Source organism: Macaca nemestrina, chromosome 6 (assembly GCF_043159975.1).
Source record: "Macaca nemestrina isolate mMacNem1 chromosome 6, mMacNem.hap1, whole genome shotgun sequence".
In the NCBI taxonomy this organism is placed as follows: domain Eukaryota; kingdom Metazoa; phylum Chordata; class Mammalia; order Primates; family Cercopithecidae; genus Macaca; species Macaca nemestrina.
Window position 1 is genome coordinate 41,111,178 of NC_092130.1, and position 12,510 is coordinate 41,123,687.

Consider the following 12,510-nt stretch of genomic DNA (forward strand, 5'->3'; position numbering starts at 1 on the left):
AACTATGACTGTGCCACTGCATGCAGTCTGGGTGACAGCGCGAGACCCTGTTTCAGGGGGGGGGAAAAAAAAAACCTGTTTACAACAGATGATCCAATATACCAAGAAGCCCTACATAATTATTTTGAAAAGTTGGCAGAACTAATTCTTGCTCATCCATATTATTTCCAATTGTACTGTTAAGTCAACAGTATGTCTAAACACAAGCTTTTGCTGTTTGTTCACCTGCAGTATTTTTAATTCATAAGGTTTTTAAAAACCACAAATGGCCTCACTTTTAGTTATGTAACAGGAACAAGAAATCCACCAGCAGCAAAATTTTTAAAACTCAGACCTTTAGCGGTAGTCTTTAGAACATTCACTCTAGATTTAAAAGTAATAAATTGTTAAAGCATGCACAAAGTTTAAGAGCGAATAAAAACCACAACTGACAAATATGTTGGTTAACATTCCAAACATGTATAACCAATGAACATAGCCTAGGGTTTTCTTTTTATTGGTATTCACTTCAGTAACTTGAATCCACAGATATAAGCAGTATATAACCAGAAAGTTACAAGTAAACACAAATTATACATGCAAATTTCTGTTCACAAAGGTCACATGTGCAGGTACATGAATTAGAAGCGTGCATCTAGGATTATGGCCAAACTGTTTTAAAAATGCAGAAATGTAAAATTACATCTTGAAAATATGAAGAGATGGTCTACACACTTCAAAAATCAAATGTTGCTTATACCAGAGATGTATGACAATTACGGGATTCAAGTGACAAGCAGTAAGATCTCAAAAATTAATACTGGTCAAAGAGAACGGGAATATTTTTACATTTCACTGAAAATACATTGACTACTAGAATACGAAATCTAGCAGGAACTCAGGGAAAAAATTACAAAATCTAAAGCCAATTACTTAATATTTCTTATTACCTAAACAACAGCATGACATTAACAGAAAACTGCACCTGCATTTGAATCGCCAATCTCACGTTAATGAAGTTCTCCAAAAATGAAATGCAACCAAAACAGGTTCAAACTCCAAATCAAAGTCTGCAAGGCTCAGATTAAAACATGGAATGTTTCAGATGAAAGTAATAAAAATACTATTGGTTTTGTTCTTTATTGAATGGAATAAAATGTTGACATTTCTTTGAAACTTGGAACTACTAAATTTCATTTTTCCAAATGGTTCTACATTTCTTTCTTAGTGGTGCAAGTTGTCTTAAGTAGCTTAGGAAGTCAATCTCTACAAAGTATTTCTGTCCGTTGCCATTTTGATAAAACAAAAACTATTCATTAACTTAACCATATGTGTATTTTTTTTTTGCTATAACACTTAACACATGAACAGACATCTATTATTTCTCCACTAAAACAAAAGAGTACAATAGTTTTCTTCTAACTATCAGTATTGTATTTAAAAAAGGTTAACATTAAAAACGAAGAACCATTATTTTCTTTGAAATCATTAAATCTTCTTGCACATCTTAAGTTTCCTTCTTCTGTCTGCGTTCTTCTGCCAATTTATTCAGAAATTTCTAAAAAGAGAGAGAGAATTAAAGCCATTAAGTCACCTTAGAGAAACACAGCAAAATGGATTAATTCCAAAACCAAATATCTTATATCCAAGTTTAGGGACTTAAACTATAATTTTGTCAATATTTTCAACAATTAGTTAATCCTTACTAGCACACAAAAACTGTTTCAGGACATTACAATAAGGCATGGGGAAAAAATGCTAAAAGGTAAAAAAAAAAAAAAAAAAAAAAAAAAAAAAAGGGAATTCGAATGTTATAATTAAGCCTACATTTTAGAGATAAGAAAACAAAGACCACAGTCACACTGAACTGACACTACCCCAAGAACTATGGGTCTAAATGACATGCATTTTTATTTTATTTATTTATTTATTTTGAGACAGAGTTTTGCTCTGTTGCCCAGGCTGGAGTGCAGTGGCGTGATCTCGGCTCACTGCAACCTCCACCTCCCAGGTTCAACTGATCTCCTGCCTCAACCTCCCAAGTAACTGGGATTCCAGGCACCGGCCATCATGCCCAGCTAATTTTTTTGAACTTTTGGTAGAGACAAGGTTTTCACTGTGTTGGTCAGGCTGGTCTCAAACTCCTGATCTCAGGTGATCTGCCCGTCTCCACCTCCCAAAGTGCTGAGATTACATGCATGAGCTACCACATCTGGCCTCAAGGCACTATTCATTAAATCACCTGAACAAACATTTTCTTGCCAGGCCAGCAGTAAATATTTTAGACTCATTGAGCCATTCAGTCTTAACTACTCAATCCTGCACTCCATTATAAACTAAAACAACTATAGATGACACTTAAATGATTATGGATGTAGGTTCTAGTAAAACCTTACAAAAGCAGATGACTGAGCAACAAGTGTAGCTTGCTGACCCCTGCCATTAAACCTGGGACTTCTAGAGTCTCTAGACACAGGAGCTCCATTAAGACACTAATGGAAGTACAAAAGACATATTCAAAAATCTAATCTAAAATGTCCAAAGTATCTTTCCATCTCATTGGAATTTATCAACTTAATATACTTAATGAAAAATAGTACGAATTAAAAGCCGTTATATCCTTTAAAGAAAAAAAAACAAAACACCCCACAAACATCCAGTTAGGAAATTATGAATATACCATTAGCAAGTTACTGTATTGCTTAATAGTTTCTTGATGAAGGTAACAAAGTTTCTTTAAAATACAAGGAAAGAATAGGCCATCACGCCTGTAATCTCAGCACTTTGGGAGGCTGAGGCAGGATCACTTGAGGTCAGGAGTTCGAGACCAGCCTGGCTAACATGGTGAAACCCCGTTTCTCCTAAAAATACATAAAATTAGCTGGGTATGGCGGCATGTGCCTGTAATCCCAGCTACTCGGGAGCCTGAGGCAGGAGAATTGCTCGAATCCGGGAGGCAGAGGTTGCAGTGAGCTGAGATTGCGCCGTTGTACTCCAGCTTGGGCAACAAGAGCAACTCCGTCTCAAAAAAATAAATAAAATATAAGGAAATAATAAAAGGAGCCACAAGAAGCACCAAGCAACCTTTTATATTATTTCCATATTCTTCTCAACAATACATACAGTTTTTGACCCCAAACAGCTTAAAATCAAAGCAGATAAAAATATTTGTGGCCGGGCGCGGTGGCTCAAGCCTGTAATCCCAGCACTTTGGGAGGCCGAGGCGGGCGGATCACAAGGTCAGGAGATCGAGACCACAGTGAAACCCCGTCTCTACTAAAAATACAAAAAATTAGCCGGGCGCGGTGGCGGGCGCCTGTAGTCCCAGCTACTCAGGAGGCTGAGGCAGGAGAATGGCGGGAACCCGGGAGGCGGAGCTTGCAGTGAGCCGAGATCGCGCCACTGCACTCCAGCCTGGGCAACAGCGTGAGACTCTGTCTCAAAAAAAAAAAAAAAAAAAAAAAAAAAAAAAATTTGTACCAGGGCAGGCACTGTGGCTCAGGCCTGTAATCCCAGAACTTTGGGAGGCCGAGGCAGGCGGATCACCTGAAGCCGGGAGTTCCAGACCAGCCTGACTAACATGCAGAAACCCCATCTCCACTAAAAATACAAAACTAGCCAGGCGTGGTGGTGCATGCCTGTAATGCCAGCTGCTCAGGAGGCTGAAACAAGAGAATGGCTTGAACTCAGGAGGGGGTGTTGGGGTGAGCCAAAATCACACCACTGCACTCCAGCCCTGGGCAACAAGAGCAAAACGGTCTCAAAAAAATAAAAATAAAATAATTGTACTACATTGCTGCTACCATTGCAAATAACCACGATTCTTTCTTCATATACAGCATGGTAAGAGACATATAGGTGGCAAAGAGCAGTTACATTAAAAAACAAAACAACAACAAAAAAACAGACGATGATACACAGCCAGGAACCTAAATTATTTCCAAAGTTAAAGATTACATTCATCCATTTAGTCAACACAGAACATATCTAAAGATTGTATAACTATAGTTAACTTATTATAAAGCAGTGTGAAAAACCAAGGTATCTATAATTGAGTTGTTTAGCAACTACTTTTAAGTTTCAGTCATTATTTCAACAGGTAGTCCAAAGAGGCTGATAATTACAAAAACAAACTTCAATATATCTCAACAGGAATTATTCTTTAGTGATGTTGTGGTTTATATATTTACACCTTTGATCTTTATATTCTTTTGGTCATAAAAATAACAAGTGTCATTATCAATAATTTCAATATTAAAAAATTATTTAATATGAATGGTCACGCGACTTTTAGTATTCAGACTCCCAGCATCTTCCAAATTAGAGATACAGCCCAACAACAATTTGAGAATACCTGAGTAAGTTTAATTCTATCACAGAATTTATAACATGGTTAGAAAACACTAAATTGTTATGTAACAAGGGTAAACTATGACAAGAGGCTCAACAGATGTTTCCATAATCCATCCATCAAGAAAGAAAGAAAGGGCCGGGTGCAGCGGCTCATGCCTGTAATTCCAGCACTTTGGGAGGCTGAAGTGGGCAGATCACCAGAGGTCAGGAGTTCAAGACCAGCCAGCCTGGCCAACATGGTGAAACCCTATTTCTACTAAAAATACAAAAATTAGCTGGGTGTGGTGGTATATGCCTGTAATCTCAACTATTTGGGAGGCTGAGGCAGGAGAATTGCTTGAACCCTGGAGGTAGAGGTTACAGTGAGCCAAGATCACACCATTGTACTCCAATCTTGGCGACAAGAGTGAAACTCTGTCTTAAAAAAGAAAAAAGCAAATAAAAAGTTATTTTCAGGATAAAGCACTGCATTGAGGCTAGAGAGAAGACTATACACATTTTACTTATATATCCCACTTACTTCCATAACTTAAGTTTTCACAAAAGAACTCTCCTGTTTTACATTCAGCCTTACCTTTAATTTCTGATAATGAGGAAGGCTGCTGCAATGAGTATTCTTTGCAACTTCTTCATTTGTATAAAAGAGGGAACACAGCTTACAGTAAAACCCTGTTTTAGGTATCACATAGTCTATACCTAGAAACACAAACATACATTCTTACAAATCAAACTGAAGATTTTATTTAGTATTCACAATTTTACCTGTCAACATAATTTAAATGAAACATGTTTCTGAGAAGTTCAATACAGCCTTAGAAAACAAAAACAAAAACAGAACCATATTTTGCTTTTACCTAATTGATGTCTGAGGTCCCACCTCACTGTATTCTTAAAAAGAAATATAATACAGAAAAACAACACAGAAAGGCAAAACAAAAGCATGTGCAACTTGCAGGAAATTTTATGAGGAGAAAAGGGAACACATTGTGGGATGACAACAGAAAATAATACAAAATCAGAGACATGTATAAGAGGAAAATATGTCAATTAAGATTTATAAATTGTTCCCTATAGAAACAAAGGAAATTTAAAATGCTATCACAGTTTATATAAGACCAACTTTAAAAACTTATTTTAAAACCTAAGAGTTTGTTTTGAGGACAGTGAGGAAGGTGAAGAACAAAGACTTAAATCTCACCAACAGGAACATTGGGCTGATATGGTCCAATTCTATACTCATCTGGGATTGTATAGTCCTCCTTGTTCTCATCACTTTGACCATCTGCGTTTTCACTTGTATCTTTGTTGGGATCATCAGCGTTCTCAGCAGATTCAGCACCTGGTTCTGTGTTTTCCTCATTTTTAATTCCATTTTCCAACGCTGCTTCGTTTTCTTGATCAAGTTCCTCGATCTTGTCCACCTTAATTTCAACCAAACCATCATCATTTTTGTCACCAGATTTAAATGCCATGCCCGATTTACGAAGTTTCTGAAGTTCCGAATCTTCCTCATCACCAACCTCATCTAGAGTGACAAAACCTTCCATACTCCCTGGGAAACGACGCTGTTAAGAAAGACAAATTTACTCTGCAACAATTATCCTGCAGCATCCCTTCCATCTGCTTTACTTGAAGGGAAATGGATAGCGTCTTTGCCTTTTTTTTTTTCCCAGACGGAGTCTCGCTCTGTTGCCCAGGCTGGAGTGCAGTGGCATGATCTCTGCTCACTGCAAGCTCCTCCTCCTGGGTTCACGCCATTCTCCTGCTTCAGCCTCTCAAGTAGCTAGGACTACAGGCCCCTGCCACCATGCCCGGCTAATTTTTTTGTATTTTTAGTAGAGACGGTGTTTCACCATGTTAGCCAGGATGGTCTCGATCTCCTGATCTTGTGATCTGCCCGCCTCGGCCTCCCAAAGTGCTAGGATTACAGGCGTGAGCCACCACGTCCGGCAGCGTCTTTGCCTTTATTCATTAGCTCAAAACAATAACTTCTTCCTTTCTCCCAAAAAATTACTGATAATTTGAAAAATAATTTAGTTTATTTTAAAACTAAAAAATGGAAGGTCTGCCTCACACAAAGAGCAGAAGTTAAATGAGGTAAGAATATTCATATTTTATCTTTTCTGAGACTACAATGCTGCTAGTGAATGTGTAAAAAACTTGATTTGGAAAAAGTTGAGCAACGTCCTTTGTAAGACAGTATATTACAAATACCTACTCTTTAGAGCAAACGCTCAGTTTCAAATAGTGTAATGGCTAAAAAACCAAGCTCTGGGCCAGGCACAGTGGCTCACGCCTGTAATCCCAGCACTCTGGGAGGCTGAGGTGAGCGGATCACCCTGAGATCAGGAGTTCAAGACCAGCCAGGCCAACATGGCAAAACCCCGTCTCTACTGAAAATACAAAAATTAGCCTGGTGTGGTGCTGGGTGCCTGTAATCCCAGCTACTTGGGAGGCTGAGGCAGGAGAACTTGAACCTGGGAGGTGGAGGCTGCAGTGAGCCGAGATCATGCCACTGCACTCCAGCCTGGGTGACAGAGTGAGACTTCGTCTCAAAAAAAAAAAAAAAAAAAAAATCATGCTCTGAAGAATAACTGCCTAAATTTTGGCTCTGTGTCTTATAGGATTATTTAACTTCTCCATACTTCGATTTTCCTCGTTTATGGAATGGAGATAACAACAGTACGAGCTACATATGGTTATTGTGAGGATTAAATTAATAAATGTGTGTGTGTGTATATATATATATAAAAAGAACTTAGAAAAATGTATGGCATTAAATGCCATTAAACGTAATTATTAGCATTTATAAATGTAAACATAATGATAAGCTCTAGTTAGAAAAATAAAGGAAGTTATTTGACCAAGCCATCAAATAAAAACCCAGAGGTAAATACTGGTTTTGAGTTGAATGTTACAGAAAAAGAACCAACGGAATATGGAACACGATGGCAAAAATTTCATTTCACTCTACTTGTTTTTCTTGAGACAGAGTCTCGCTCTTGTCACCCAGGCTGGAGTACAGTGGTGTGATCTTCGCTAGCCTCCCAGATTCAAGCAATTCTCCTGCCTCAGCCTTTCTGAGTAGCTGCTACAGGTATGTGCCACCACACCCGGCTAATTTTTGTATTTTTAATAGATCTGGGGTTTCACCACGTTGGTTCTGAACTCATGGCCTCCAGTGATCTGCCGGGCCTCCCAAAGTGCTGGGATTACAGGCGTGACCCAATGGGCCTGGGCTGACTCCGAAATTTTATGAGTCATTTAACATAAAAAGTTTGCTTCAAAGGCATTTTAATGCCCTACTCCATAAGCAAGGCAGGCAGCACAATGTGGGTCTTTTGTTTTACTCTTCTTTACACCGTGTGTATTTCTATATTTATATTCACTTTATATGTGTCTTCTAAATGACTTACATATTCAAATAATATTGTTTTAAAAGATACTAGAGTATCTGACCAGGCCAACATATCTCAAATAGGAAAAATTATTCAGTAATTTTTGAATGAGTGGCAAAAGTTTTAACTATCTTGGGTCAATTAACTTACTGCAAACTCATGTCCTGTATTTTTTTTTTTCAAAGCTACACTATAATGCTGCCTACCTATATGCTACCACAACTATTTTTTTTAAAAGCTACACTATAAGGCTGCCTACCTATATGCTACCACTACAATACAGAAGCATGTATTTTGAGTCCTTCTCCCTCATTTTTACTAAAAAGTTTCCTCTTTGAGCTGATGTTTTTTGCCAACTATAATAAAATGTCTTATTTAATTATTTATTGCAGAGTTTAGATTTAAATATTTATATTCTGGTTCATATCTATTTTCGATTTAAATCATGTAATTCTCTTTATCTGACACTGCTTAGGTAAATAACTTGAAACGATGATCTGATCTAATGTTCTACTAAAACAAACCAATATTATTTCTTTACCTTTTTAAGCTTTTTCTTTGCTGCTGCTGAAGCACTTGCATCTTTTTTCACAGCTTTATCTGAAGGTTCCTTTTTCCCATCAGAAGCCACATCACCTAAATTAGCAAGATCGGTCTCATCTCCCACTGAACTGCCACTTTCTAGCAGGGCTGCTGCTTCTTCTTCATCTACAAGTAGCTCATCTTCAGATTCAAGCAGCATATTAGGTTCCTGCTCTGTCTGGTCATCCTTTGTGTCTTTCTCACCATCTTCACCGGACTTCTCTTCTTGTTCTTTACCTTCAGTTGAACTTTCAGTCTTCTGGGAACCATCAGTTTTGGATTTCTTATCACTTGGAGATTCTTTGCCGTCTGGAGAGTAAGATCTTTTTCTGAAATCAAAAGGACACACCACAATTAATTTGTCATCTGAAAAAGTTAAGTTGAATATACTCACACATATGAAAAACAAAATGAAATTACCGGGATTTATCTTTTTTCAGTAAATCAATGCCTCTGTTTGGAATCTAAAAGACAAGTTTTACAGAAGTTAGATAATACATTTGCAGAATACACAATTATCCAGTGAATTAATAATTGGAGACGATCCCTATAATCAACTCAGCTTATTCAATCCCCACAACCTTATCCAAGAACCTAAGCTGCCTACAGTCAGACATTCATCATTATGACCATACCAACAGAGAAGTGGAAAATAAAGCATTCTGGTAGCAGAAAGCTATTAAAAACTTAAACAGATAAGAGCAATGAAGGTGTCCTCTAGGGAAGACTAGTTCTGCCATTAAAGACCAGAAAAAAAAAGTTGCTCTTTTTCATTAACTAGTTTCTTTCAACAGATTTACCTCTTTCAATAAACTTACATTTCAAGAATTCTGTATTTTTTAGCATACAAAAATGTTTAGAAGAATGTTGTGGCTTTAAATATGTAAAAACAGGCTGTTAAATTATGACAAATCAAACACTACATACCCTCAGTACCAGTTTTTTATATTTCTCAGACAGGTCAACCTTCACACATCTCCCCTGAAACCAAAGGGCTTTTTTCAAACAATGGTCAACCATTGCCATTGCATCTTCTCTTGTCTCCATCTCAATAAAAGCCTTGAAAAGAAAAGAACACAAGAAAAGAGAAACCACAAAGCACATTATATTTTATAAAATTGTATAAAACCTTATTATGTATTCTACCTACTGGTTAGAAAATCTTCATTACTTTTTTTCTTTTCTGAGACAGGGTCTCACTGTGTCACCCAGGCTGGAATGTAGTGGCACAATCTTGGCTCACTGAAGCCTCGTAGTGCTGAGCCCATGTGATTCTCCCACCTCAGCCCCCCAGTAGCTAGGTCTACAGGCATGCACCACCATGTCTGGCTAATTTTTGTATTTTTTGTAGCGTTGGGGTTTCACCATCTTGCCTAGACTGGTCTCGAGCTCCTGGACTCAGGCGATCCTCCTGCTTTGGCCTCCCAAAGTGCTGGGATTACAGGTGAAAGCCACCACACCCGGCTAAAAATTTTAATCTTTAGCACAGAGTTAAAAAGTCACGGAATAGGGCTGGGCACAGTGGCTCACGCCTGTAATTCCAACACTTTGGGAGGCCACAGTGGGTGGCTCACCTGAGGTCAGGAATACCGAGAACAGTCTGACCAGTATGGTGAAACCCCATCTCTACTACAAATGCAAAAATTAGCTGGGCCTGGTGGAGTGTGCCTATTGTAGCCCCAGCTACCGAGGAGGCGCGAGGTTATAGTGAGCCAAGATGGCACCACTGCACTCCAGACTGGGCAACAGAGCGAGACTCCATCTCAGAAAAAACCCAAAAACCAAAAAACCAACCTGTCAGATTTACAAAATCCCCAAGAATCACCATAGTGCCAAATACTAAACCGTCTATATACACTATTTCTGCAAAAAAGTAATAAGCCTAGAAGATATTAAAATATTGTAAGAAAAATAAAAGTCTGAAAGAACACAAACTTGCAATGCTGAATTACAGAAGTGTTTAAAACAAAAAAAGAAAAACAGAAAAGGTGTTCTTCTCATTCTTATTTCCTTTTTGAGATAGGCTCTCACTCCACTGCCTATGCTGAAGTGCAGTGACACAATCATAGTTAACTACAACCTTGGACTCCCGGGTTAAGTGTTCCACCCAACCTCAGACTCCCAGAGTAGCTAAAATTGTACAAGCACGCCACTTTGCCTGGTTAAATTTTTTTTTTTGTACAGATATGGCCTCAGTATGTTGTCAGGGTAGTCTCAAACTCCTGGGCAACACCGGCCTCAGCCTCCCAAAGTCTAGGGATTTACAGGCATGAGCCAATGCACCTGGCCTAACTCTAATTTTTTTTTTTTTTTTTTTTGAAATGGAGTCTTGCTCTGTCACCCAGGCTGGAGTGCAGTGCGATCTTGGCTCACTGCAAGCTCCACCTCCCGGGTTCACGCCATTACCCTGCCTCAGCCTCCCCAGCAGCTGGGACAATAGGCGTACGCCTGGCTAAGTTTTTTGTATTTTTAGTAAGAGACGAGGTTTCACTGTGTTAGCCAGGATGGTCTCGATCTCCTGACCTTGTGATCTAGCCGCCTCTGCCTCCCCAAGTGCTGGGATTACAGGCGTGAGCCACCGTACCTGGCTAACTCTAAATTTTTTAAAAAGAACAACAACAACAACAAAAGGATGAAATGAAACAACTCGTCCTCCAGATTTCATCACTAAAAATAGGGATACACTTTTTTTTTTCTTTTTTCTTTTTTTTTGAGTTGGGAGTTTCACTCTGCCACCCAGGCTGGAGTGCGGTGGCGCAATCTCAGCTCACTACAACCTCCGCCTCTCACGGTTAAGTAATTCTCCTGCCTCAGCCTCCCCAGCAGCTGGGATTACAGGCACGCGCCACCACGCCCAGATAATTTTTGTATTTTTAGTAGAAACAGAATTTCACTAAGCTGGCCAGGTTGGTCTCAAACTCCTGACATCAGGTGATTCATCCACCTTGGCCTCCCAAAGTGCTGGGATTACAGGCGTGAGGAACCACGCCCGGTCACATATTGAAAAATCTTAAAGGATTTTAATAAATTATCTTCTCTAAAACTTCCTTATGTGTATTACCTGACTTTTCATCCTCATCAATATGTAGTTCTTTATTTTCCCATAAGGCTCAGCAAGCTTGAGAACAGCACTATCAGAATAGCCAGAATGGGGCAAATTGCTGAGATGTATCACACGTCCAAGCTCTTGTTTTTGATCAAACTTCTGATCTGGCTTTCCTTCAGGTTTCTTTAACAAACAACAGTAACAAAAGGAAAAACATGCAATAATTATTAGTTAACAGTTAAAAACATCCTAGTCTTTACCAATTATTTTATTTATTATTTTATTTTATTTTATTTTATTTTTTTTGAGACGGAGTCTCGCTGTGTCGCCCAGGCTGGAGTGCAGTGGCCGGATCTCAGCTCACTGCAAGCTCTGCCTCCCGGGTTTTTACGCCATTCTCCTGCCTCAGCCTCCCGAGTAGCCGGGACTACAGGCGCCCGCCACCTTGCCCGGCTAGTTTTTTGTATTTTTTAGTAGAGACGGGGTTTCACCGTGTTAGCCAGGATGGTCTCGATCTCCTGACCTCGTGATCCGCCCGTCTCGGCCTCCCAAAGTGCTGGGATTACAGGCTTGAGCCACCGCGCCTGGCCCAATTATTTTATTTTTATAGAGACGAGGTCTTACTATGTTGCCCAGGCTTGCCTTGAACTCCTGGGCCTCACATAATCCTTCTCACCTTGGCCTCCCAAGGTGCTGGGATTATAGGCGTGAGCCACCACACCCAGCCTTAGCAGTAATTTTAAAGAACCAAAGTTAATAAATATTAAAATGATTTGTTAAACAGATATACAGCTTGCAAAAATAAACATTACCTTTATTCTTTTATACTTCTGGGATAAATGAACTCTCACTGGCTTGCCAAATACTAACGCTGGTGTGGTTGTGTAATAATCCACTGCAGCTTGAGCATCCTCTGTGGTTGCCATTTCAATAAATGCCTGAAATTGTACAAAAAGTTATTTCTCTGTTTTTTCCAATCAGCCTTCTCACACTGAACTACAGATATTTCTTCCTAAAAAATAACAATGCCCCAAATCTTTCCAGATATATTTAATCACTAAGTAGAAAACACTTTCAAGAACTAAAAAACCAAAACAAAAAACAGGCCAGGCCCAGTAGCTCACGCCCGTAATCACTTTGGGAGGCCGAGGC

General features: G+C 39.0%; 1 protein-coding gene across 13 annotated transcripts in view; it reads right to left on the bottom strand.

Moving 5' to 3' along the window:
• Nucleotides 1-439: 439 nt before the first annotated feature.
• The window catches only part of LOC105467067 (matrin 3), a 39,299-nt gene continuing 27,228 nt past the window's right edge, over nucleotides 440-12,510 (bottom strand). For 10 of the 13 annotated variants that reach the window (XM_071098338.1, XM_071098339.1, XM_011716396.2 and 7 more), the window contains 8 exons: nucleotides 12,171-12,296; nucleotides 11,374-11,541; nucleotides 9,240-9,371; nucleotides 8,733-8,776; nucleotides 8,272-8,641; nucleotides 5,531-5,897; nucleotides 4,907-5,028; nucleotides 440-1,537 (listed from right to left, as the gene is read on the bottom strand). In XM_071098338.1, the coding sequence (XP_070954439.1) occupies nucleotides 1,487-1,537; nucleotides 4,907-5,028; nucleotides 5,531-5,897; nucleotides 8,272-8,641; nucleotides 8,733-8,776; nucleotides 9,240-9,371; nucleotides 11,374-11,541; nucleotides 12,171-12,296 (1,380 nt within the window). In that variant the 3' untranslated portion in view covers nucleotides 440-1,486. The remainder of the gene's footprint in view (nucleotides 1,538-4,906; nucleotides 5,029-5,530; nucleotides 5,898-8,271; nucleotides 8,642-8,732; nucleotides 8,777-9,239; nucleotides 9,372-11,373; nucleotides 11,542-12,170; nucleotides 12,297-12,510) is intronic. The other 3 variants (XM_011716401.3, XM_011716400.3, XM_011716403.3) reach the window with 1 other exon arrangement.